Source organism: Tenrec ecaudatus, chromosome 10 (genome assembly GCF_050624435.1).
Source record: "Tenrec ecaudatus isolate mTenEca1 chromosome 10, mTenEca1.hap1, whole genome shotgun sequence".
In the NCBI taxonomy this organism is placed as follows: Eukaryota; Metazoa; Chordata; class Mammalia; order Afrosoricida; family Tenrecidae; genus Tenrec; species Tenrec ecaudatus.
Window position 1 is genome coordinate 26,457,653 of NC_134539.1, and position 26,856 is coordinate 26,484,508.

General features: G+C 41.5%; 1 protein-coding gene across 1 annotated transcript; it reads right to left on the reverse strand.

The window, feature by feature from the left end:
- Positions 1 to 2,880: 2,880 nt before the first annotated feature.
- C9orf72 (C9orf72-SMCR8 complex subunit) lies at positions 2,881 to 26,623 on the reverse strand. The gene is made up of 11 exons (XM_075560010.1): positions 26,549 to 26,623; positions 21,996 to 22,482; positions 20,885 to 20,944; positions 16,184 to 16,279; positions 14,589 to 14,653; positions 13,833 to 13,905; positions 11,035 to 11,151; positions 8,610 to 8,845; positions 6,138 to 6,195; positions 4,805 to 4,914; positions 2,881 to 4,696 (listed from the first exon to the last, which is right to left on the reverse strand). Exons 2-11 carry the CDS (start codon positions 22,437 to 22,439, stop codon positions 4,510 to 4,512), a joined length of 1,446 nt encoding a protein of 481 aa, XP_075416125.1. The 5' UTR covers positions 22,440 to 22,482; positions 26,549 to 26,623; the 3' UTR covers positions 2,881 to 4,509.
- Positions 26,624 to 26,856: the final 233 nt, after the last annotated feature.

The window sequence follows — 26,856 nt, forward strand, 5'->3', positions numbered from 1 at the left end:
ATTGCTTCTTCAGGTGTTTTTGTGAGGCTGGTCAGGCAACTGGATTCATCCAGAAGAAAGACGGCAGCCAATTTGAGTTGCCACCAGTGAGCAGCAACCTGCTGCCTCATCAGGTCACACAGCCTGCAGTGACTCATCAGTCTGCATGGAGAACATTTTATTTCACGATTGAAAATTTTTTTCAATCGTGAAATAAAATGTTCTCCAGCACGAGGAGGTTCATCTGTTTAGGGACCAGAGAAGCAAATATGCGGCTCACCATTTAGAAATATGTACATATGTGCCAATTTTGCTTAACACTTCAGTAATGTCATTGGGATAGCCTCGGAATAGGGCCAAAAATTCTAAGTCTCCTTGTTTCCAAATTTGGGAAACTTTGACCAGGATGTTAATTATATGTAAGATTAGTCAGTTTTAGTACTTACTACTTCATGGCAGGCACCGACCTGGAGGCTGGGGACAAAATGATGGATAAGAGAAGGATAAGTGTGCGGGAGCTCACAACAGGCCACACAAGTAAGTCCACAACAATAATAATCCATAACAATAATGTATGTCTCGGAAGGAGTGCAGTGCTTTGTCTCACATACCTTGGACATGTTGTCAGGATAGGCCAGTTTCTGGAGAAGGTCCTCATGCTCGGTAGAGGGGCAGTGGAAAAGAGGTAGGCCTTCCACGAGATGGATTGACACAGAGGCTGTACTGATGGGCTCAAACTTGAGAACCGTGAGGACGTCACTGGACCGGGCAGTGCTTCCTTCTATTGAACGCAGAGTTGCTAGGAATCAGAAGGAACTCGATGGCACCTAGCAACAATAATGCGTAATAATAAGTCTGGTGCAACGCAGACTATAAATACAGAGACTAAAGAGAGGGCCTGGTCTACCAGTTATTTAATAAATATTATGGGCCAGGCTGGTGCATTGACATGGTCTGCACTCCTGAAGCTTGTCTGGAATGCTCCAAATGCCAACAGGGGTAGTTCGTCTGGAAGAACAGGACAGCTGCTTAAAGGTGAACCCTGATTAACAAGTACAGTCCACATGGGTGGGGTACGGAGTGACTAGGCCTGGTAGTGGGAGCAGCTTGTAGGGCTGCACCCGAAGTCCCCATACCCTCATCTCCCCAAGGATTTCCGGCTTTCCCCTGAGACAAAGGCCACTGGTGGTTTTTAACAGGAGAGAGTGAGATCTAAGGTTTCCATTCAAGAGATTTCTCTGCCTCCTGTGTGAAAAGGAATTGAGCAGAGGTAGGTAGGTTGGTGGGCAACAGATGAGATCATGGTGCCCAGACGGTGGGGAGTTAACTGGATGCGTCTGGGCGAAAGATAATAAGGATTCTACTAGGGGCAGTGGCAGTGCACTGCACTAGATTAAAAACAGGGGACAGCGCGAGGATCGCTCGGGCACAGCTCCGATGGGTTGAAGCTTCCATGAATATCGCTACTGACATGAAATCACCTAGACTCATGGCTGCAGAATCGGTGAGATTTAAAAATCACACGTGGGACCTCTACATTCGGTTGCTTAATGCTGCTGCTGCTGGTGACGATGACAAGTGGATTTCATCCTTACTCACTGTGCGCCGGGTACCCCTGCAAGCAGGCTTCGTTGCACCCATTTAACCTTTCAACAACCCCTTGGGGTAGAGGCTATTCTTGTTTCTGTCGAATAAATGAGGATAGGGAGGCAGGAGGAAGACGTTAAATACTTTGTCCAAGATCAGATAGCTGGGAAATGGAAAAATGGTTCAAAATGGATTTGAACATTGGCAATCTGGTCCTAATCTGGCTCCTTAGAACTCTACTATGTACTTAGAGTGACAAGTAGAAAAACAGTTCTTCTCCATAAAATTCAGTGTGAGCATTAGAGCTGATTTCCCTCCCCATTGGTTCTGGACATCCTGAACCATCACAACGAAGAGATTTCCACATCACTCACACTCCAGAAACACCTTAGAAGTGCATGAAGCAAAATGTGGGTGTGAGTATTTTTGAAAATTCAGAATCCAAGGAACAGAAAAGCAGAGTAAACAATGCTGTTTTTAAACAATGAGTGCTGTTTTCCTTTAGCCATAAGGGAGTTTAAAACCTCGACAAACCCACTTAACTTTCAAAGCCTTCCACATTTCCCACCCACCAGCAAATGCCAGAAGGTGCCAGCCCAAGCCAACTCGAAGCTCAGGAATGGTTTTCGAAATGGTGGATCAAATTTCTTCCATGGCCACACTCCATCCATGGATACTTGCCATTGCCCTAAGGAAGTCTGCGGAAAACTCATCCAATTCATTTAAAGGGACGATTTCATCACGAGATGAGATAGAGGCACAAATGCAGCAAGAGGAAACTACAGCGTGTTAATTCCTTCAAAACGATTGAATATCACGGCCTGACAGCTTTGCAATTTTAACTGGGTTGTGCAGAGGTTGTTTTCATGGACTTTAAGGGGGAGGAGGTTTCTGATGACATAAAGGAAGTTTCTAGCTCCAATTTGCAGGGAATGAATGATTCTTTGGAGAAGACAAAAGAATGTCTCCTACATTCATGGTATTCGCTTAAATACTGTTTAATGGAAGCATATCTTGGGCACAGCACCACTTGGCAGAGGTGGGCAAAAACAAAAGCCAGACCTTTTTCTCTTGGAAACGTTGATGGCAACATATATACAAGTGTGCTTGATACCATTGAGTGATGGATTGTTACATGATTTGTAAGAGTCCCCAAATAAAATGATTGGGAAAAAAAGACAATTAGGAAAAGAAATGGCTTAGGTACAAGATGGGAGTTAATTTCCAAGATTGTAGTATTGCTTTTCTTGAACAAATAACTGAAAGAGACGGAGTTTCTAAGACATTTTATTCCAAATTTTCCATCTAGAACAGATATATAACAATGTTTACACATGCTTTAATAATTTATTTCACTGTACAATTTGCACTCAGTATAATAGAATAAAACCAGCCAAATACAATATTCAGTCAGCATTTAAATAAGAATCTATTTTGTAAAAAGCATTGAGTAAACTATGGGACTTTACAAGGTGCATTACCAATTTTTCATGACTTGGAGCCAATAATAAATTAGTCATCTAGTTCAGTTTGTCTGTAATAACTGAGCTTTATCTCCTCCTTTCTTATTTGAGATATGAAAGGCCATTATGTCCTTTTAGACTAGAATGTGTTCTTTTTGGTTAAATTTAATAAATGTGGGCGTGAGGGCCTTATCACTTTTATCCTTCTTTTGGAGATATATTTTTTCCCTTTTGCTTTGTTTCCAGTTTTAAAGAAAAATATTTCATTGTGCTTGTGAACACAATGTCAACTCTGTGCACAGAGACGCGAATCTGCTCTTTTACAGTTACTAAAACGGTGCAAGCGCACCGAGGGACTAAAAGAAACAGACCACTTAGTTCAGCCCAAGTAGCACCTAGTAGAGCAGCACTCTAGTCAAGTTCCTCCTGCTAATCCTCACATGACGCAGGCAACAAGTGAAAAAGATGGGCAGGAATATAAGAAAGAAGGAAATACTCTCTGTGGCTGAAAAAAATCCTTCCCAGTTTTAGTTGCCTTTTACAATCTCAGTTGCCATGATTGCCAAACAGGGTACAAGGTAAGAAGGTGCATGAGGAAAACAAGATGAAGACTGACCAGTGAAATCTAAGCTTCTGCCAAGTAATTCAAAGTTTACCAAGGGAAAAAAGGCACAGGAGGTGCACAGGTCAGTTTGGCTCAGAAATAACAAAAGTGAACTTAGAGAGTGGCAACAACTATTGAAAAAATAAAATCGAATTCCCTATATTTTCTTGGACAGAGCACAACTCTACAGGAAAACTAACAATCACAGCAACGAAACAAACAAAATCCACACAAACAGAATCAGCAGACTGTGGCGCACCATCAAGGACTATACATATGGTGGGACATTCCTAGACAGCGGAATCCTAAGGACCAAGGCTACAAAATAGGGCCAAAGGACGCCCTTCAATTATACAGCTGCTTGACCGACATTTCCTTTCCAAAGCTTAACCCAAGTTCAAACGACTACCTTTCAGTAGAACAGTAGATGATTGAGATGCACGAATTTTCAGTTGATTGTAAAAGTCTTACAGCAAAATCATACCCCAAGGAACACTAAAAGATGGAACGACAACCAGCATTATTGTATCTAGTTAAAGCTATCTCAGATTTCACCTTGATACAAGTAAACCATGAATGACACGATTCAAAAGAACAGTAGTTGTGGTCAAGTTTGTAATCTATTACATCTTTAAAAGACAACAATCATTTTTATTACAATTGTAAACATGAAGTCTGTTTCCCAAGAGAGTTCACCCTTGCGAGGCAGCTGGCATTCCCTTAGAGACTGCTTGTGGCAACTGTAGTGTAAATACCGGTGAACTGCAGGCTGAGTGGGGCTCTGGGGACATGAGTAGAGGGAATGCTTCCCACACCCCTGAGCTATTTTCAACAGCAATCACGGTTGGGATGAAACAGAATTAACAAGCTGCACGTTTAAAAAGTCATGAGAACATCCCGTTCTTGCACACTAGTGTAGAAAGGTCTCCCAAAGATAAACGAGTGCAGGCCTGGCTTAATTTTTTCAGCAAGAGCCATTATTATGTTAAGATCGCCCTCTGCTGTTAAATCAAGGTCTATCTTCAGGTTCCGAAGAGATTTAAAGGGCTTTTTTCCTTTCTGCCTATAATTTAAAAACAAACAAACAAACAAAAATGAGCAGAGAAGGTCCAAAGGGAACAAAGCCGAACACAACATGCCAGGTTTCCTTCTGCGTACGAGCTTTACTTACGTATCATCTTCTATGTACTTGATTAACGTCAAGGCTTTTCTGTGGAGGACGAGCAGGAACTGCGCGAGGAAAGTACTCCTGAGTGACAAGCCAGGTTTCAAGTGAAAGACCTGTGGGGAAGGGAAGCGTCTTTATAACTCCCGTTCTCCCACTCTGAGGTCACAAAGCGTTTGTGTCAGGGCTAACAGTGCTTGGCCAGGAATACACACGAGAGCTACCAGGGCCTCCACCGTTTCTACGGGTTCCAGCTCACGGAGCCATGTGTAATGACAAGAGCGGGTCTGGAAGCCACTTGACAAGACATTCAAATAATGCCTCTCACCTCATCAGTTACCCACGTTCATGCTAAGCATCAGGGCGCATGTGCCGGTAACGTCTCTTGATATTAACTAACGTTGATCCTCCCACAAGCCGAGCCATGTCTCGATACCGTGGTTTCTGAGACACTCACATGTGTCAGGGTAAAGGGGTGGGGTGGGAGGATTTGCATTTCAGCTTGAAAGCGTGGAATGCAAGCAGCACATTGGATTATCCTTGAACTCTGCAATATGTCAGAAACCACTCTGACCTGGAGCCAAAGTTTCTTGGAAACATAAGGATCTCATTACTCCAAAGACATATCAATAACACAGTTTCCTGGCTTAGGCCCCAAACAGTATTATGAGAAGGCTCTGGTATATAAGGAGGTAAGTCCCATATAATTTCTAAGTTTTCTTCATATACATAGTTAAGTCGATTTTTTCAAAAGAAGACAATAAAGGTGCTATTCTTTAAAGGGAAGTGATGCTATTTTTCACAAAGACAGTTTGCTCCATTACTGTAAATAGGGAACCAAAAAAAATCAAACTGGCTGCCTGCCATTGAATCGACTGTGACTCCCGCGGCCCCACAGGACAGAGCAGAACTTTCCCCTAGGGGTTTCCATCATCTCTATGACAGCAGAACGCTGCTGCATCTTTCTTTTGCCATAGAGCGGATGGCAGGTTGAACTCACCAACTTTTTGGTTAGCAGCTGAACACTTTAGCCACAGTACAGACCAGGCACTGATAAATACCGCACTTCCCGCAAAAAACACACACCAACCAACAAAAACTCTGCAGTTACAGTTGGAGCTTGAAATAAACATATATGAACTAGGAAAATACTGCATCTTTGAATGCTAATATATAAGGTATTCCATTATATTAGTAATTCATGAGAAAAATGAATTCTTTACTTTAGAAAGAGCAGAACTACAAAAGAACTGGGCGATGCTAGACCTACTGCAGGTACAGGAGGATCTATGAGAAAAGGAAGGCCCCCACACTACCACGCTCCCGGTCTCACATTTACCTGGTCTAGGAAGGCTCGTACTAAAGTGTCTCTGTGTAAAACATCTTGAAAAATATTCCTATGAAGGAAAACAAAGTCAAAGTGTTGAAACGGCTAGATAATGCTACTTTCCAACAATTCCTCACCTCAGCCAATAAATTAAATAAAAATTAAGAAAGAGAGCCTTAGGCAATTAACAAGTATAATTGCTATATAAAAATGTTGACAACAAAGCAATAAAAATAAACACCATCACAACTACCTAGAAAATGTGTTAACTACCTTGGCAAAGATTAGAGTGATAATTCAAGACATAATTCACACTTGGTGTAAGGTGTGGGCTAACAGAGCCCGAGGACAGACTAGCTGCTAAAACAAACTTTTAAAGTACTGTGTTTCTCCCCCCAGCCCTACATGCTTCCCCCCATCTAACTTGTTTACCTCCCTTCCTTTCACTTTCTTGCAGAATTCCCTGGAATGCCAAATTAGACCCTGGTCACAGGGGCAGTAAAAGCATTTAATAGGTAAAGTAAGAGATCTGCAGTGGAGCAGGATGACTGGAGACGCTGGGACGGTTCCATAAGGTCAAGAGTGGCAAGCAGAGAGGCTGCGCATGCATGTAGAAATGAAGACAACCCAAATAAACAAACTCACTGCCACTGAGCCAATCCTGACGCCTAGCGACCCCACAGGACAGGTAAGGACTGCCCCTGCAGGTTTCTGAGGCGCTAACTCTGTGCGGGAGTAGAAGTAGCAGTTGGCGGTTTTGAACTGCTCACCTTGTGGTTAGCAACTCAACAGGTAAGCACTATGCCACTAGGGCTCACTACCTCAAATATCCTTTTAATAACGGCTATGCCAAACTATGGAAGAAGGAAACTAAGAAGAGAAAGAAAAAAACAGCATTATAGAAAGACCGGCCGTGTCCCTGGTGCCCAGTGTAGGCCTGACAGCGCCGCTCCGTCCTTGGAGAGAAAATACGGCTTTCAGGCCGGGCTCTGAATATGCCTTCTTCAGAATGAAAGTCTCGGTCCCAAGTGAGCTGCATAAAACAAGCTGTTTACAGCCAACTATTTCTAGTCACTAAATGTTCTTTATTAAGCAGTGGTGGAAATAATATAAAAATATTTAAATGGGAGATCATTTAAGACTAAATGATACTGCTTAAAAACACACTAGAGACAATTGAGTGACTGAAAATAATTTAAAGGAAATTTTCTGTTCTTGAACAAAATTTAAAACAATTCATGGACAATATTCTGTGGAAGCAAACATTTTAAATTTATGACATTATTATTGTCAAATCAAAAAAACAAGAACAGCTGGCTGAAAGGGAAAGCAACATGTTCAAAGTGTATGCTTTTGCTAAACATCAACGAAAATATTAAATGATTGAAAATGCATTTTAAGTTCACCAAAAAGCTCCCCAAACCAAAGGGGAAGCACAGATGAACGTTGACAAATTCTGGTACCAAAATTACCAGTCTGAACATGGAAGGACCTAGAATTCCAATTTTGACCTGATTATTCTCTAGTCCAATGTCTCTAAGACTTTCTGAGATAGCAACAAGGAACACTGCAGGCTGAGAAAAGACAGACTCTCAGTTCTAAGTCAGTCTTGTTTCTGGACCCAGTGCCACACGATGCTGGGGAATCTCTGGGACACGCTGTACGTTTGGGCTATGCCATCTGTGTAGCAAATGGTACTCCATGTGTCTGCTGTTTCTGTCCAAAACTTTCTGAGAGAAGCACAGGACACGGTCACTTGTGCCAACTAGACTACTGGCTTATCCACTTCCACGGGTCAGTGTAGCTAACATTACGGAGCGCATTTTATGTTCCACACGATTCTGTGCGCTTCTGATTAAACAAAGTGTCATTTTTATTACAATCCTTTTCTGATTCATGACATTTAAGTGTTTTCTTGAAGTTTCAAGATTACCGATTTATCATCCCTTAAAAACAAATCTACTAGAGAAGGTCCTCATGGAACGTCGTACTGCCCTTGCGCTAGCTCTGCTCATTCCATGACCGCACACTGTGGTGGAGTATGAGGAGCAGTGCCGGGGAAAACCAAGAGAAAGCTCTACTTATTGCGACGGTTCTTGTTGCTTTTGCATTTATACGTCAAGAAAAAAGGGACGATGGCTGCAGACACACAACCATTAATAACGTCAAAGCTAGGGCTGCCTGGCTGACTGCTATTACTCTCAGCACCAGGGACAGTGCCTAGGTCTTCAATAGACATTTGTTACATGCATTCTTAAACATTTAGCTTAAGGTGGGGCTCCAGCCTAGCTTAGAGGAAACAAAATTATATGAGGAAAGATGAAAATGACAGAAAACATGTTTAACTAATCAAATGTTTCTTCATGTACATTCTGCTAGTAGCATTCCTTTCCCGTCACACTCAGGCTCATTTTGTTTTTACTCCTACATCACAGTTTCATAGTATCACTTAACAACTGTTTCAAAAGGCAGAGCATTACATACAAATCAGGGGTGAAGCTTTCATCCGTGTAGATGATGGTATCCTGAGACATGTCTTCCTCTGACGTGGCTCTCCAGAATGCTGTCAGCTCCGATCTCATGTATCTACGCTGATTATAAATATGCTCATGACACGGTGGCATCTGCTTGACAGTATTGACGTCCACGTCTATGTGTGTGGTGGGGTATGGGGCGTACATGACTTGTCGGAAAGGTAGCACAAAACTTCCAGTTGAATCCTGTGAGAATGAAAGGCAGAGTATTTTGCTTTACAGGCCCAAATACATGAATTGCTTGTAAATTCAGAAATAAAGTAACAACAGTAAAAACTACACAAACTTGCTCTGATATAATTTCATCTCTAGAAATTTATGCTAAGATACCAATCGTGATTCTGTACATAGTTTCAGGGACAGAACTGCTCACTTGGAAGCCCTGGTTTTAATAGCAAAATGTCAACCTAAGCACCTAAAAGGAAAGTGATTAAACAAAAGAATGGTTTACAGTTTAACATCTAGAAAATGATACAGCTGCTACAGATGTGCTGACATTGGTCGGAAAAGCAGACTAGATCCCAAATGAATTTGGCCTACATCCCCACCCCTTCATTTCAGAAAAAAAAAAAATTTACCCATTTACATTCTGGCAATTAAAAATTTTGTACTATAGTCCACCATCCAGGACAACATATAGGTCTATGCTTTTGCAGCCACACCGGATCATTCCAATGTCCCCCCCAGGGCCAGGGATTGCCCACATGGGAAACAATGATGCAGAGCACAATCTGACTCTGCTGGGCATGATGAATATATTAAAAAAAAATACATACGACAGAAAAAGAAGCCAGAAAGACAGATGTCAAACATTAACAGAGGTTAGTCACTGGATTATGTGATTGCAAGTGACTTTTTTCTTCGTGATTATTGATAGGCTTTTTATCAGTCTCACTGAATGTGAATCTTTATAATCATTTAAAACATCTTCCAGGCACGGCTGGATGGGCAGTAACCACATAGCAAGTAGCTACTGGGTAGGAGCTGCTGTGCTATGGTCAGAAAGCAGAAGGCTATTCCGAACTCTCACTCTTGCACCTAAGGACCTGATAATTACTGTTGTAAATAAATCTTTTCGACATATAGTCGTCTTCTCTGAATGAATGTCCACATGTAGACATACTAGGTTAAGGGCTTTGTATGCTTAAGGCTCTTGCTGTACTATGTTACCGTGTTTCCTAGGAGGGCATACAATTTATTCTCGTGGAGAACTCTCAATTAAGTCACTTTCAAATTTTCCTCTATGCATCTGGTATAGGTCCACCAGGCTAAAACTATATAATTAAAGGAGATGTTGCTGAGGAAATAAAAAACATTACGGTTCTACTATGCTTCCAAACGAAGTCCTAATTTTCAGACATGTATAATTCAAACAAGGAATGTGTTTGCCTGAACTAGTTACTGTCACATTTAAATACTATTATCCTGAACTCAGCGTGCATGTTATTGCAAATATGAAGCGAGATGTAATTTTTATTTGCACCCGCTTTCCTCTCATTTTGCCATGCTCCCATCCTAAGAAAGCATGCACTCGGGGAGAGTCAAATACCACCAGCGAAGGTGCCTCTTCCCATGCGCATGAGATGAGAGCTTTCCCAGGGCTGCAGCCGAAACACCAACAACAGATTCAATAAAGGCAGCACTGTCCTTCTCTGTAATTATTAGATGTAGGTGTTAATTTAGTTTGTCTGTCTTGCTCCTTGAAGAGTCAATTACATGAGAGAAAAGTGTAAAGTATTTTAGTGTATATGTAAACATGTATGTATATATATATATATATGTATATATATATATATGTGTCGTTGTTAGGAGTCAGAGTCAGTTCTGACTCAGATGACTCCATGATTAGCAGAACCAAACACTTCCAACCCTGCTCTGAGTGTGTATACACATAGATGTATGCACAGACACACAGTCATATATATATATATATATTTATAAACTGTGCAAATCATGTATCCTTTTAAAGATAGAAAGCAGTTTAATTTTTTCCCAATAAACGAATACAACACACAAATGCACAATGATAACACCAAGATTCAAAACTTCAGTAAAAAGAAATGTTCCCATTTCAGATGGGATTTGAAGTAAACATGCATTTAAGAAGAGAAGAAAAATCATATCCCACAGTTCTTAGACAGCTACTGGCAACCAAATGGGATCAAAAGGGTACCAAGAGGATGGATGCCCTGTGGTGTTTCACGGCTACTGACTACACATCGATGAGGCACATCCTCTCTACCCACACCTGTGACGTCGGATGAAGGCGATCAGCCTGTGGGTACAGAAACCTAATGCTAACATTTAAAATATATTTGAAGCGTCTCAACAATGACTTTAAATGCTGGATTCTTTGGGACCGATGTACACGGTACCTTTAGCAGGCCTTGTACGAACAGCCCTGACTCATACTTAAAGGATGACTCAGCTTCACACAATCTGGAGCATTTCCTTTCTGCTGGAGTCAGAAAAAGGCATAAGGTTCGTACTATCTAGAAAACAAAAGATGTTAGCATTAAAACATGACGCAAAGAAAGCCATGGCTTCTCAAAGAACTCTGAACAGACATTTCCAGTGTTTTCGTCCATATCACATACCCTAAGAAACAAGTCACCTCGAATGGCCCATGGGGTACAACAGCTGCTCCTTAAAACAGGGGTCTACAGTCACATAATGATGGGCAACTTTCTAGGTTTACTGTGTGATACCTCTATCTGTTTAGCATTTGGATATGGATTGTACAGTCCAAAAAATAATACATTAGCTAAAATTTTCAACTTTATTTGACCTTAAAACCTTTTTTTCAGTGAGAAATGCTGACCTAACCCAGTCATTAACTGTATCTCCAGACAGACAATTTTAGGTAAAAAATGTAAATGCAGTTAAACTAAGTAGAATTAGTTTCTCTTGTGAGTAACAGTTCCGACATGTGGGATTCTGTTATGATGAGTATCAAGAAGGGTACAAATCTCTCATAAATGAGCAATAATTCCACCAAATTGGATTTAAGATGAGCAGACCATTGGTTAAAGTTTACAAACTCCTAATTCTAAGACAATTTGCCTTCTTTTAGCTACGTTGGCATTCTAACTCTATCCGGAGAGGGAATATGGTAAAGCAGTGATTTTTAACTGAGAGCAGTAGCAAACAGTTTCTCAAATTAAAGTGCTAACAGGAAAGCTAATCTATTGCAAAGGGTGGGGATGAAAGCAACCAGCCAGCCTCTCCCCATATTCAGCTGATGAATAAGCCACTCCGGGAACTCTAAGGCTTGGAGAGAAGCTGCCTCTTTGGGGTAACAGATACAATAAACAAGATCGCTGATCACAGGGTGGAATATAAGGACAGAGGTAGAGGAACATCGCTTCACAGTACATGTTTCTAAGTGGCTAGATAAAAAAGAGAATTTTGGCAAACAAAACCTCATCTAAGAAAACAGGGCAGCTTATAGGAAGAAAACATTTGAATTATCTTTGTAATTTCTTTTTGTAAAGAAAAACCATTCTTTGTCAATAAAGTAATTCTCAACATATTTCCTGAATAAATAAAAAACTGAAATTTTGTTGTTGTAGCTATTGTTTTACTTTCTGTTGTTGCTTCGTTGTACTCAGTCTTGTGATGGCACAAGCATGTCTACCTGGAAGGGATAGGTGGATGGACAAGCCGGAAAAGAGAACAGGATGACAGGTCCGAGGGGACATGGGAGAAGGGGAGGCGGGGAAAGGAAGTGGCTGTTAACAAACCCCGGGACAAGGGAACAACAAGTCATCCAAAATCAGTGGCAAGGAGGGTGTAAGAGGTCTGGCAGGGCTGGATCAAGGACAATGTAACCAAGAGGAATGTGCTGAAAAACTGGGGTTTGGCTTATACACGGGTCAGTAGTACCCCAGCGAGGTGTAACATCTTGCCACCCGCCCCCCCAAAGGAAATGGGACGAGCGCCTGTAATCTCGCGGGTGATTGCCATTCCTCTGCTGTTCATTCAATGCCCCACTGACACTGCAAGACTTTGAATGTTTGTTTGCTCACATCTAATCAATCAGCGCTGTCCTATGACATGGATGGCTCCAATTTGTAGGAGCACCCATAGTGATTCACTTACGCAGGCAGCTGAATTGTGTCTGTGGCTGTGCTCCGTCTCTCCCCTCTGGTCTCTGTGTTAATTCATATCCTGCATCCCCCGCCTGCATGGACTCCCCCCTCTCCCCCAGGCTAATACGTCGTGCAGAGGCATTACCATGAAAGTTCTTTTTCAAAGTCTTGTTTAAAAATATTTAAATACATTACCCCACTGATGTCTCAATTTTTAGTAATTTTATTTTCATTTGTTTTAATTATTGAAACCCACCAATAGCTTCTGCATTTTCCACCCTAGGCTTATATTCAAGTCAATCAGTTTTTCTGGTTTCCCAGGTAATAATTAGGTACCTCAGCTTATACTCGGGTTGGCTTATATTCGAGTATATATGGCATATGTATAGGTTTAGTATTAAGGAAACAGATGGACAGTGGGCCACTGATCAAGTACTCCCTCAACACAAGAACACTTTGTTCAAACAATTCGGCACTCTGAGATGCTCACCTTCCTGGCATGATCACCGAAGACAATGGGTGCACAAAGCAAATGTGGCGAAGAAAGCTGATGGTGCCTGGCTATTAAAAGATATAGAATCGGGGGTCCCATGCCACTGGTATTTCAATTACCAGCAGAGTCACCCACAGTGAACAGACTTCACTGGAGCTTCCAGACTAAGAACCGATGAAAAAGAAGGAATAGGCTTTCCACTTCTAAAGGATTGGCCACTGAAAACCTTATGTACAGCAGCAGAACATTGTCAGATATACTGCTGAAGATAAGCCCCTCAGGTGAGAGTACTCAAACTGTGACTCTATGGGTTACGAACAGGAAAGGTGTGTGCCAGGCTTACATCCATTCTCCACCACATGTAGAGCAAAGTTTAAGCATTTGGACTGTACCATGAAGAATGTGGAATCAGGATTGGAGAAAGACTGTGGATGACATAATCTTGCTTGCTGGAAGCCAGGAAGACTTGAAGCCCTTCCTGATAAAGCTCAAAGACTACTGCTTTCAGTACAGATCATTAAATTACAATTTATTACATGGTAGCAGTACCTAAAAGTAAGATGATTTACAGGATTAAAAAATAAATTACCTTATTTACTTTCTCAGCACTACTACCTACGACTACGGAGCAGCCACATGTTTGCAGGTGTGAGCTGATGGCACTGTAATTTAAGGAGAAATGATGAAAAACATTCATTACTACATAATTTCACACACCAAAAATAAAGAAATAAACACAGGTATACTCCAGATAACTGAGAACAACCTTCCACTTCATGTTTCCTTGTCAAAACCTGTTAATTTCCCACACTGTTTCCAACTCTTTCAGAATGCTAGTGAACATTTCGTAGACTACAGTACAGTGTGAATACAACTTTTATTATGTACCGAGAAACCTAGAGGGCATGGGATTCACCTAATTGTGACATTTACTTTACTGCTGTGATCTGTAAGTGAACCTGAAACTGAGATAATAACACAGGGACTAACATATAGGCACTCAATAATTACTGGATATTAGTGTTAACATTATCCTTTTACTTAGTTGAAAGGTTTCTTACGTGTCTGTTCTAATGAAAATTACATAAGAAACCAGAACCAAACAAGGGACCAAGATGTCTTGGCTGGGTACTATTGGAACTCAGCTTCTTTAAATATTACGTAATAGAATAGCAAATATGAATGAAAAACAAACCAACACAAAGCTAAGCAACTGTTCAAATATGCAATGTCTTCCTCAGAATAATCTGGGTTATATTTTCTCCCTTCAAAAACCTGGTCACTGGTAAGTATAAAGGTATTATCTGCTTCATCCAGCTTTTATGAGAAGATCCAAAACTCTTACTTGAGAAGGAAGCCTTCATGACAGCTGTCACCGATATCATCATCATTGAGCACTGTATCAGCTATCTGAAACAAACCAAAAGAAAGACAATCGATATGGCTACAACATCAAAATAACACTTAATAACACTTCTAGCTGTGTAAAGTCTAAGTCCAATAAAACTCATTCTCCTCATTTCTGAGCATCAGAAGTCTCCATAAAAAACCTGTGTACACTACCATATACTTTCAGAAGAACAAATGAGAAAGCTGGTCTGGCAAGTCAAGCAACAATTTTTACAAGAACAACTTCCTCTTCTTCTCAGAACCAGGAGACAAGTCTTAATGACAAAGTCAGAATACAACAAAAATAGTCTTTTAAGGCGAACAAGCGGCCATCTAGCTCAGAAGCAATCGCACCAGCTGGTGCGATTATGAGGTGCCAAAGGGACCAGGTATAAGGCATCAGGCAAACAAAAAAAGAATATATATATATATGTGTGTGTGTGTGTGTATATATGTGTATACATACACACATATATATACCATAGTGAATGAAGGGGCAAGTGCAGAGTGGAGACCCGAGGCCCAAGTGTCGACCACTGGAGATCCTCTCACAGAGGGGTTTAGGAGAGGAGAAAGGTCAGTCAGGGTGCGATATAGTACCGATGAAGAACATAGCTTTCCCCCAGATCCTGGATGCTTCCTCCCCACAACTACCATGATCCGAATTCTACCTTGCCGAACTGGATAGGGCAGAGGTTGTACACTGGTACATATGGAAGCTGGAGGCACAGGGAATCCAGGGTGGATGATACCTTCAGGACCAGGGGTGTGAGGGGTGATACTGGGAGAGTGGAGGGTGTGTGGGTTGGGAAGGGGGAACTGATTACAAGGATCTACATGTGACCTCCTCCCTGGGAGATGGACGGCAGAGAAGGGGGGGAAGGGAGACTCCGGATAGGGCAAGATATGACAAAATAACAATCTGTGGATTATGAAGGGCTCATGAGGGAGGGGGGAGCGGGGAGGGAGGGGGAAAAAAAAGAGGACCTGATGCAGAGGGCTTAAGTGGAGAGCAAATGCTTTGAGAGTGATTAGGGCAAAGAATGTATGGATGTGCTTTATACAATTGATGTATGTATATGCATGGATTGTGATAAGAGCTGTATGAGCCCCTAATAAAATGTTTTAAAAAAATAGTCTCTTAAAGACATCTCTACATATGCATAGAACCTGATTTTAAATGTCTGCAGTAGATGGTTAAGGAACGGAATTAGTGGATATAAGTAAATTTCCATTAACAGCTACTGCTTTGTTACAAAAAGTGACGCAGTAAGTATCGATTGCTTCTGTAAGATCTAGAATTATCCCACTTCTAAGAAACACAGCAGAGATGAAATGAGCCGAATGCATGTGACTTTGTACCCTAACTGTTGCTGACTAAAAAGAACTGTGTGCTTTTTCTTAAAGTGGTTATAATTTACATAAACAATATCTATGACATAACAATACCTTCTGCTAAATTGTTTGTCACTAATATAAATAATAATGTACCTAAAGGGAATGGATAAGGGGTATACTTATTTCTATTTAAGAACATAAGTAAGAACTTACATCTATTTCTGCAGAAACACAGTGTGATTTCATAGTTGAAAGGAGTTCCATTACAGGAATTACTTCCCCAGTAAGCATTGGGATAATACTCTGACCCTGCAAAAAAATAAGATGGAATAGATCATACAATACAGGATAAGGTGGCCAATAAACCAATTAAAAATGAAAGCAAAGAATAGCACTCTTTGATAGAAATACTTGGTAATTTGTTCAAACACTGGCTCAAATAAGTGTAATCTCCCAAATAATTTCTAATGAATTTACACAGCCTTTCAATCTTGCTTTCAGTCTTTTAAGAACAATGTCCTTTAGTCAGCACAGAATCACTGCACGATCACTGACTGTTATGTGTAGAAATGAAATCACTATGCTAAATTTTAAAAGTCATCAGTCTTTGAAATTTTAAATAGAAAAACCCTTGTTAATTATAGGTCATCGGTGCATTTCACATTAATATGTGAGGAAAGCCAAGCTTAGAAAGTCTTTGAAATCCTTAGCAAATAACTTAGTAGTAAAGCATGCATCAGTACTCAACCTCCACATTCAAACAGGTGCAAACTACCCAAATGCAAATCAACTTCATTCCTTATGAGGAAGCAATGAAACTGAAAAATATCCAAGTTCTTTCATCTTATTACATCTCAAAAAATATAAATTTGAAATCTGTAGTTTCTGGAAATCAAACTGAAAACTCAATGTAGAACAACACAAATGCCACAGTGAGCCTTCACTCATCACCTTACAGTGTCTGGACAAATTTAAACATGTAAATCTTGAGTGATATAGAAGAAATTGTGAGATGTCTACTTTTAAAATCACATATTGTGGAAGATTAACAAGTTTTCCCTCACATTTCAAGAAAGCATTTAGCAATACTCTTCACATCCATCTTCAACATTAGAATTTGTTATCACTAGTGACTTTTCTTTTTTTCTGATAACCGAATCCAATTTTTCGGTGTCTTTTATCATGTATGTAGCTTGTGAAGTTAGATGTTATGCTGTTTCTAGACAATGTATTCTACGTATGTAGCTTGCGAATTTAAGTGTTATGCTGTCCCTAGACACTGTATTCTAAGTTACAAGCTTGTCTGCATAATATTGTAGTTAGGTGCTGCTAAGTAGGTTCCAACTCCTAGGACCCTATGAATAATGGGGAGAAAGACTGCCTAGTCCGGCATCATCCTGGCAATATTGGATCACTTGTTGTTCCCTTATCCCTGGGTTTGTTAATATTGCTTAAGCCCAAGCTTATAACCATTGCCTCAATTCACTTAGAGAATCTATCTCTTTTTTGTTGTCAACTTCCTACTTAACGAAGCATGATGTGCTTTTCTAAGGACTAGTAGTAACATGACCAAACTACATAAGAGAAAGTTTTCCATTATCCCTTTAAGGAGAATTCAGGTTTTACTTCTTCCAAGAAAGATCTGGTCACTCTCCTGGTAGTCCACGGTGTATTCAATTATTTTTCACCAGCACCATAATTCAATGGCATACATTCTGCTTCCAGCTTTTGCACACGAGGTGACTGAAAATGCTATGACTTAAGTCACGCACATCTTAGTCTTCAAAATGACATCTTTGCTTTCCAACATTATTAAAAGGTCTTTTGCAGATTTGCTCAATGCAAGATGGCATCTGACCTCTTGACTGCTGTTTTCGTGGGGATTAACAGTCAACCCAAGTAAATTGACATCTTTGACGTCAATCTTTTCTTCGTCTATCATGCATAAAACTGCTTCTTGGTACAGCTGTGAAGACTTTGTTGAGGTGCAATCTATATTGAAGGTTACAGTTTCTGATGTTCACCAGCAAGTGCTTCAAGTCTTTTTCACTCTCAGCAAGCAAGATTATGTCATTTGCATACAGATTGCTAATGTGCCTTCCTCCAATGCTGATGCCATGGTTCTTCATGTAACCCAGCTTCTCAAATCTGCTCAGCACATAGGTGGAATAAGTACAGTAAAAATATACAATTCTGACACACACATTTTCTAATTCTCTTGATCTGTTTGACTTTGAATGACTGCCTCTTGGTCCATGTACCGGTTTTACATGAGCACAGTGAAGTATTCTGGAATTCTGATTATTTCTCAATGTTAGCCATAGTTTTTGATCCACAAAGTTGAATGCCTTTGCATAGTCAAAAAACACAAGTAAGTATCAGGTATTCGCTACTTTTACCCATGATCTTCAGAAATGCTATCTCTTGATTCAATCCCTCTTCTTAGTCTAGTCTGGATTTCTGGAAAATTCCCTATAGGTGACTGCTGCAATTGTTCTCGAATGATCTGCAGGAAAAGTTTTATTTGTGTACAATATCAATTATATTGTTTGATAATCTTCACATACTGCTGATCACCCTTCTCTGGAATGGGCACAAGTAAGAATCTCTTCCAATCAGATGGCCAGAAAGCTGTCTTCCAATTACTTGGAATAGACAAGCAGGACCCTGCACAACACAATCACTCATTGCTCTGCTTTACAAAATAATCTTTGAAGTGTTAGTTTACAATTATATCCAACACAGAAAATCCACTAACAAGTATTTAAACCTGCTTTCTTGCCAAGTGATTTTATCAGATGACTTGCCAAACCAGCCCTGAATGACTTATTTTCTTTGAGCATAACATGTCATACTCAAGCAGTGTTGAATTGAATATCAATTCAATAAAGCTGTTGTAAGTACATGTGAGAGATTCGCAAGAACTTAGGAGAAAGAATAATTTTAGGAAAATAAACAAACCTCAAACCCATTGCTGTTGAGTCTTTCCCAATACACAAGGATTGTTTAGGACAGAGTAAAACTGCCCGTCGGCTTTCCAAGGCTCTAAATCTTCACAGAAGCAGACTGCCGCATCCTTCCCCAAGCAGCAGACGGTGGGTTCAAACCACTGACCTCTGGTTAACAACTGAACCTGCCAGTGTGCCATCAGGGCTCCTTTTGGGGGAAAATACCTCCCTTAATATTTCAAACATGATATTGTAGTAAGTGGGGTTCCTCATTAAAGCTCAACAAAAAGTCCAACAAGGCTGAAAACTCTCCAAGTTTCTTTTCCTCTTTGGATTTCTCCATCTTGAAATTCTCAGCAGGTCAATGTCTACACTTAAAATTCTGGAATGTTTGTTCTAAATATACTTTGCTCAAGACATAGATGGGGCAGGATAACATTTTTAAGAATCCTTAAAGAGAGATAATTACAAAAAACATCATGAACAATAGTAAATTTTATGAGTCTACATTTTTGGTTTGGGAGGAAAAACAATCCCAATAGAAGCAGAATCATATGAGGCCCTCAAACTCCATCTTGAGATAACTCGACTTTATGAAGGAACTTCAAAAGGTCCACAGAAAAGTTCCATTAACTATTAATTCCACTTTTCTAAGAACTTTTTACGCCGCCACTCATAATGTACTCTATAATCTCCAGGTATTAGCACCTACCTAGCTAGGGAGAGTCGAGTCATTCCATCTCTGGGCACCCTGCAGGGATGGATGTGACACAGACACAGCTGTCTGCAGAGGTAGATATTGACATAGATGTGAAGCCAAGTAAAGGCCAGGCTTCTCCTGACAAGGGAAAATCCTTTCTTATACATTTTACTTTCCTCAGAATTAACTTATCTGGCCTAAAAATCTATTTCCAAAGTATAAACATACCTGTTTTGTGTAGGAGAATATTTTCCTTGCTTATGCCCCTGGATTTTTGGAAGCATTATTTAAATTCTAAGAATCTCAGTCATAGTTTGTAGAACCTGCTAGAAGGTAGGCCAGTCCCATTTAGCCTGGAGTTTTACAGAAAGGATCAGTGAGGGTGGAGAGCCAAGGGTAACAGGAGGAAAGGAACACTCTTATTCCACTGGTGATTTCACATCCAGAGAACTTCTCCGTCCTACAGCAAGGGTTTGCCCTTGAGGTCCACAAGGAAAGTCCCAGTTCTATTATCACGCTTCTTGGCTCCTCAAGGTATTCAATGTCCTGGGATAAACATGAGATGTTTGCCTAAAAATGCATCGAAAACCCAGGAGATAATGGGATGATGGCAGAATACCACTAGAAAATGATTACAATATATAAAATGTCACTTGCATAAAGGCTTCAAGGAAGTATTATGCTTAGGGATATGGCTGCACCTCCAGAAAGCTAAGGGGTGGACCAACTTTCCTGCGATAGCCACTTCTGTGGAAATGTTTGAAAAGTGATGCCTTAGAGAAGGTCTCACATACAGCTACTGCTTTTTACTGTAAGTTATCCAAAACTTTTGTCTGAGCTCAGAAAACAGGTAGGAAAACATTTTGATTTGTAGATTTAATTGAATAAAAAAGATTGATTTACTTTTCTCGTATAAAACACGGCACCCTGATAATACAGTGGTTAAAGTGCTCGATTGTTCCTTGGAAGCCTGGGTGTCTGGACCACCAGCTGCCCCACAGGAGAAAGCTGTGGCAATCTGCCCAGTAAACATATGCAGCCTTAGTAGTCTTATGGGGCTGGTTTACAATGTGCTATGGGGTTTCTAGGAGCTGGAGTCAGCTGGATGGCAATGTTTGTTTGAAAGAAGGCTAAGATGTGGCCAATTTCATTCCGTTTAGCCTAAGGAATGTCTTCTAGGGATTAACAAAAGGCACCACCAGCTTTTATAGTTACAGGCAGTAGAAACGTTCATGCTTAACAGAATGGATGCACAATGCACTTTACCTGATCTTCCATTCTTTCTGTGCCTTCTAAGACAATCTTCTGAACATTTTCCTGTCTTTCCTGAGTGAGAGAAAGTTTATTTAATAACACTTTTTTTCAAATGTCTATTTTTAAAAACTTTGTTAAATGGAAGACTTAACATTCTTAAGTTATTTAGCTGACAAGAGAAAAAGACTTTCCACTTTAGGAAAAAAATTAAAAGGGCAGGAAACTAACAGAACTAATCTATGCTCTTATAGACAATAAAAATGAAATAAAAACACCCTTTATTCTAATGTCCGAACCAGGTAACGAAGCTAAATAGAGCCAATGAACACCTGTACAACTGCACAAAAGAAAAAAAGGATGTAAACTTTTCAAATTAAACAAGATCAGGTTTCACTGGGAGAAGTCACAACTTCTTGATTTTAAATGATTTGCAAAAGCACAAATAAAAAACTAGCCTAAAGGCAAGCAAACAAAAACTTCAGAAAGGTACTATTTCTCCTTTCTATCCAGTAAAATCTTACAAAGTTAGTAATACTTCTCTAGGTTAGCATCAAACTAGAAAACGAGAGCATGTGCAATCCAGCTCTGTCAAAGGGATGTGGAAATGTAATGATCACTATCAAAGGGCATTTAGGGACAGCACTTATTTCCTAATATTTCATATGCAAAATTAAAAGGAAATCTGTCTTAGAAATGAGTCCAGCCTCCTCACTTTACAGACTGGGGACTCTGGCAAAGGAGCTAAGGAACCAAAGGCTCCATGTTCACCTGCTTATGAACAGTTGTCTTTGTGGCTGATCCCGACACACAGTATTGAGTAAAAGGGTTGTGTAATGAAAAAAAAAAGCATATGCTTTTAGAGTCAAAGGGTAAAGACAAATCTACAATTGTGCTTCCACATTTTCCTCAGCTTCAGCATTCCATGTGGCATATGGGGCTGTATCACTCTTTCCTTGCATTGTGATGATCATCACAGGTACCACGCCACATCTACCAATAATAAAATACTTATTATTTGGGGAAGTTAATTGTAAACTTTTTTTGAAAAATCAAAGATAAATGTACCAGAAGATAAACTCTCGAGGGCTAGGTTGGCATGCTGAGAAAGTTCAAAAACACTCACCTTGTGCATCCATATTCTCCCTTTACGAATGATGTGTGTCAACCTGTCCACACACACTCTGTGAAGTGGGAGATAGAAACTCAGCTCCGTCTGTGGAAGGATAATTGATAGTCCATAGGTACTCCTGTCCCCATTCCAGTTTCCATCGAAGATTAAAGAAACAATTATCACTCCTTTTTCAGACAAGACAAAGAATTTTACATCTATAGCTCCACTCTCTGCGTTTCGAAGGATTTCCCCATTTAGGGTGTGGTTAGCAAGAAAAGTGATTTCTCCATCGCTGAGAAGGCCCTGCTCTGTCTTTGGAGCCCAAATGTGCCTTACTCGAGGGCCAAGGATATTGTCCCAGTAAGCAAAGGTGGCGGCTAATAAAGGTGATTCACCGTTTAAAGCAATCTCTGTCTTGGCAACAGCTGGCGACGGTGGCGGACAGAGAGCCGACATCACTGCATTGCAATTGTCACATTATCCAAGTGTTCCAGAGATTCTAAACAATGACATATAAAACCGATGATTAGGTTCAACAAGTGTCAAGGCAGCATCAAACGCAAGTGATTGAGATATAGATTATCCCCCCTTTCTGCAGCCTCCAAATATTTGGAAGCAGACATCTTACTTGGATACAAATATTCAACTGGTACAAAGGGAGCACGTGAAATAGTGCTAAGTTTGAGACGTCACGGGTTGTCACGTATATTCAAGCATACATTTAGAAAGCCACACTAAACAAAAAGGCCTCCGAACATTCACATATAGTGTCATGTAAAGAGCTTTAGACTCTTACCAAACACCACCCTGACTTTGTGTGCACTTCTATGATTGTGGGATATTTGTTTCTGAAGCCTTAGTGAGTAAAGAGGGGGAAATCAGAGGAGTATGCTCAGTTAGAGATCATGATGCCTTACAACGGAAGCACCTTAAACCTGATTAAAAGGCACATCAAACTCAAAACTCACTTAATCAAAGCCATTTAGTCATTTCCAACTCTCAGTGACCCTCTAGGATAGAACTGCCCTGTGGGTTTCCCAGGCTGTAACTCTTTACAGGAGTAGAAAGCCACATCCCTCTCCCTAGAAGCAGCTGGTGGATTTCGACTGCTGACCTTGTAGTTAGCAGGTCAACATGCAAGCCACTATGTCACCAGTGCTCCTAAAAAGACCCCTAGAACAGGCAAAAGGGGGCAATGACACAACAATGCAGAACTATACCAAAAAATGAGCAAACTGTCGTTTTCTATCCTCAGAGTACGAAAGTCCAATACTGGTATTTAAAATGTCACTGAAACATCAAAACAAAGACACATAAAATGCATTATGCTACCCAGAAGGCAGTATAGGCCTTATATTATTGCTAAAACAGATGTCTTGTAAATGGCTAAAATTAAAAAAGCTCTGCTTACTTAGAACATGTAGGGAATGAAAGGTTTGGATGGGCCCCAGAAGGTAATCTACTGAGAAAACAGACACACAGAAGATTTAAGAGTAAGCTGCTCCAGGTCCAAGAGCCAGGCTGGAATCCAGTTTCCTTGGTAACCCTGCTCAACCTGTACATCTCAAGGCTGCCCGTGCATAACTCGTCACTCCTTCCCAGTACAAAAGCGGAGTCATATTTGTCCTCAAAGTCTGGAAGTGGGAAAACAAATTATGACAACTCCATGTAAGGAAATCTAAAGTTGTAGAATCTACTTATAAGAGGCATAGAAAATAGCTACTCTAGGCTATATGTTCTACCTATCTTTGGCTATGTGATTGCTTTGGAAGACATCTGAACTATAAATTTATGTCAAAGTAAACCATCTTATGTAAGAGAATTTTGTTTACATTGCAGCAAGCACTCCGGGACACATGAAAAGCAGTGACGTCTGTTTTCAGAGCACTGGTTGAGCACTTTTATCATGGTATTAATAGGCACACAGAGCTCGGCAGCACTTAATCAACTATGTGCAGGGTTGGCTGAACACAAAGACAGCTTTTATTTGTGTTATCTTTTAGTTCGGTTCATTTAGCTAGCATTTTAACATATATCAATTTTCATTGCTTACTGCGACTAGGCTGGATGTCAAGTTCTACAACTTGTTCAAAACATACATAGTTTTGGAGGTAATTTAAGCAGATGACATTTGTAATCTGAATTGAAATTATAATAACACTATTGCTGTCATCATTAAACACAGTAAACTGGGGACCAAGAAAACGCATTAAGTAAACCATAAAATTATATGTAAAAAATATTTTTCTTTTTTCATTCTGAAAAGTGACTAATCAGAAAGGCAAAATAACTAGAACATTTCATCGCATCAAAAACAAAAGCATTCTCTAAAATTAAACTGAGCCCTAGAGCAGACATGACTGAATTATGGAAAAACTTTTTACCTCCTTGTGGAAATTAAATGAGTATATGATGCCAATTACATTTATTCTCCCTACATTTATTAGAAAAGGAAAGGAGAGATGATGTTGAATTGTGTAGCTTTCAATCAAGAAATTAAACAATCTAAGAAATGGAAGTATCCCAAGCAGTGTATTTAGCAGAGTTGTACACATGAGGTTACTAGCACTTGAAGTCCTCTTTGGTGAGGAAAATTCCTATCACTGAAAAAAAAGATGAATTCATAACCAACAGTCTTTCATCTACATCTCTTCTGTGCACATGTAGGACTGGCTACAGCAGACAGCTATGCAGCAGTCTTAAGTGACTTCTGAGCAAAAGCAGGGACTCCTTGCGTAAGATGGCTTGCCGTGCCTGTAAGCAAGTACAAGGGTCATGAGGGTTGACCCAATACACTTTCTGAAAATAGTCGAACACATGCACACAAAGATTACTTATACTGAGGGCCACTGGGTGTGGCCAGCTGAGTGGTAGGTTTGATGCAATGCCTGTGCCCCCAACAAGCCATTTCTTCTCTGATCAGTATGAGTTTTAAAAAGCAGGCTAGTTCGCCGCTATCATAAATCCAAATGCTGCCATGAGACTCACACTTACAGCATGCTTTGTGTGTGTGTTTTTGTTTTCATCCAACCCCAAGAGAAATAGGGTCTTCTAAGCAAGCAACCTCCCAGACAGGAGCTGTCCAGGCTCACTTTGAAGCTAGTCAGTTGGAACTTTGATTATTTTTTCTTTTACATCTGGTGAGGGTTACAGGTGAAGCTCATGATTTCACTTGTAGGCAACCATCTAGCCCAGATTCAGGTTTCTCAGATAATGGGCAGGATAGCCAACCGATCACATCTTCAAATCACTTAATAGAGAGCCCAAGGGCATATTCTTTATAATTTTTACTTCTTTCTCTGAAAACAAATTCTGGGCTGTCAAAGTAACCAGATCGATTTTTTTTTCTCAATAGGAAAAAATATTTATGTATTTATTTTTTAGCCTCTAAGTAACCATTCCCCCGGCAGCAGGCTGGGTGCACCATCTCCAATGGGGTCTATCTAGAATGTCTCCTAATATGTACAAAGAGCACAGTCATCGTGAGACAGTTCCTCACTGGTTTGGGGTTTTCCTAGAACGCCCGGCCACAGACCACCCTCCCGTAACCCCTCGCTCCCTATGTACTAATTTCTCCAGGAGCAAAACCAAAACTATGTGCTCCCTTCAAGATTTTCGGTCAGGGAAACCCACATGGGCAACTCTGTCCTAGAGGATCCCTATGGGTCTTCTTGTTTTGGCGATGCTCCCAAAGCTTGCGGCATCGTCTGTCCACAGTAAGGACAGTAAGTCATACTGTGTCCCCTAGGCTTTACGCACGGATGGGGGCAGCTTCAGCAAGACTCGACCCACTGGCTTAACAGCGTCCCTCTAACCACAGTTTCGGTCTCCACTGGGAAAGGGCCATCCCTTTGGGGCAAGTGCATGGGCTTTCTCCTCCTGCCCAAAGCGACGGAGCTCTGGCAGGGGCCACCGTGCCCACACCGACCCCACGAGGGCACAGCAGATTGGCAATCAGTGCACTTCTCTGGCCACTGATATGACCACCGAGCGATGCCCAAGTCCCTGCAGGCACTTCCTCAATGAGTCTGCTGGGCAACCCCGGGGCTGAAGCAACCGGACCTGGTACCGCGGAACCCGAGCGCGGCTGGGTCCGGACTTGCTGCCCACGGTTACACGACATCGGCACTCCTCAGAAACTTGGATCGAAATTCCGCAGGCGTGCACCAAGTCCGCCCCGCATTTTCTCCCCGCGGGCAGGGACCTTCTCCTGCCCCTCGGCCTTCCCCAAACGCCAGGGGCGCGGTGCCCGGAGGCTTCTGCCCCTGAAGCACCTGCCCCTGGCCCTCATCCCAGGTCCGAGGAGGGCCCACTCGGCACCACGGGCGGGAAAGCGGGAAAGCGGGAGAGAGGCCTGATCCCTTAGGATACCCTCTAGTCCGCGCGCCGCCGGGAAGCCCGGGGCCCGGATGCAGTGAGCTCCACTAGTCCCCAGGCGGGAACGCCTGGCTCCCCTTTCGGGAAGAGAAGGGAAAAGATGAGCCGGTTGAGTACGGGAGAGAGGCCCCGCCGCCACCCCGGCAGCCCGACCCCGGCCACCGCTCCCCAGCTGGCTCCACACTCACCGACACGCCACCGCCAGAGCTTCGGCCGCCCGGGGCGTAAGGACCGCAACCGCAGCCCCGCCCCGGGCCCGCCCCTCGCCGCCGGGCACGCCCCCTGGCCCGCCCCCGCCGCCGGGCACGCCCCTCGCCACTGGGCCCGCCCCCTCGCACCGTCTGGGAGCTGCGGCTACGGCCTTCCAGGCGTGGCTATTTCCCGCCTTAGGTTCTCTTAATTTTTTTCCGTTCCTTCCTGGTTCTTCAGTGACCCCGGTGAGAGCAGAGGACGCGAGGTAAGGCGGAGAAAACCACAAACACACCCCCTAAGTACA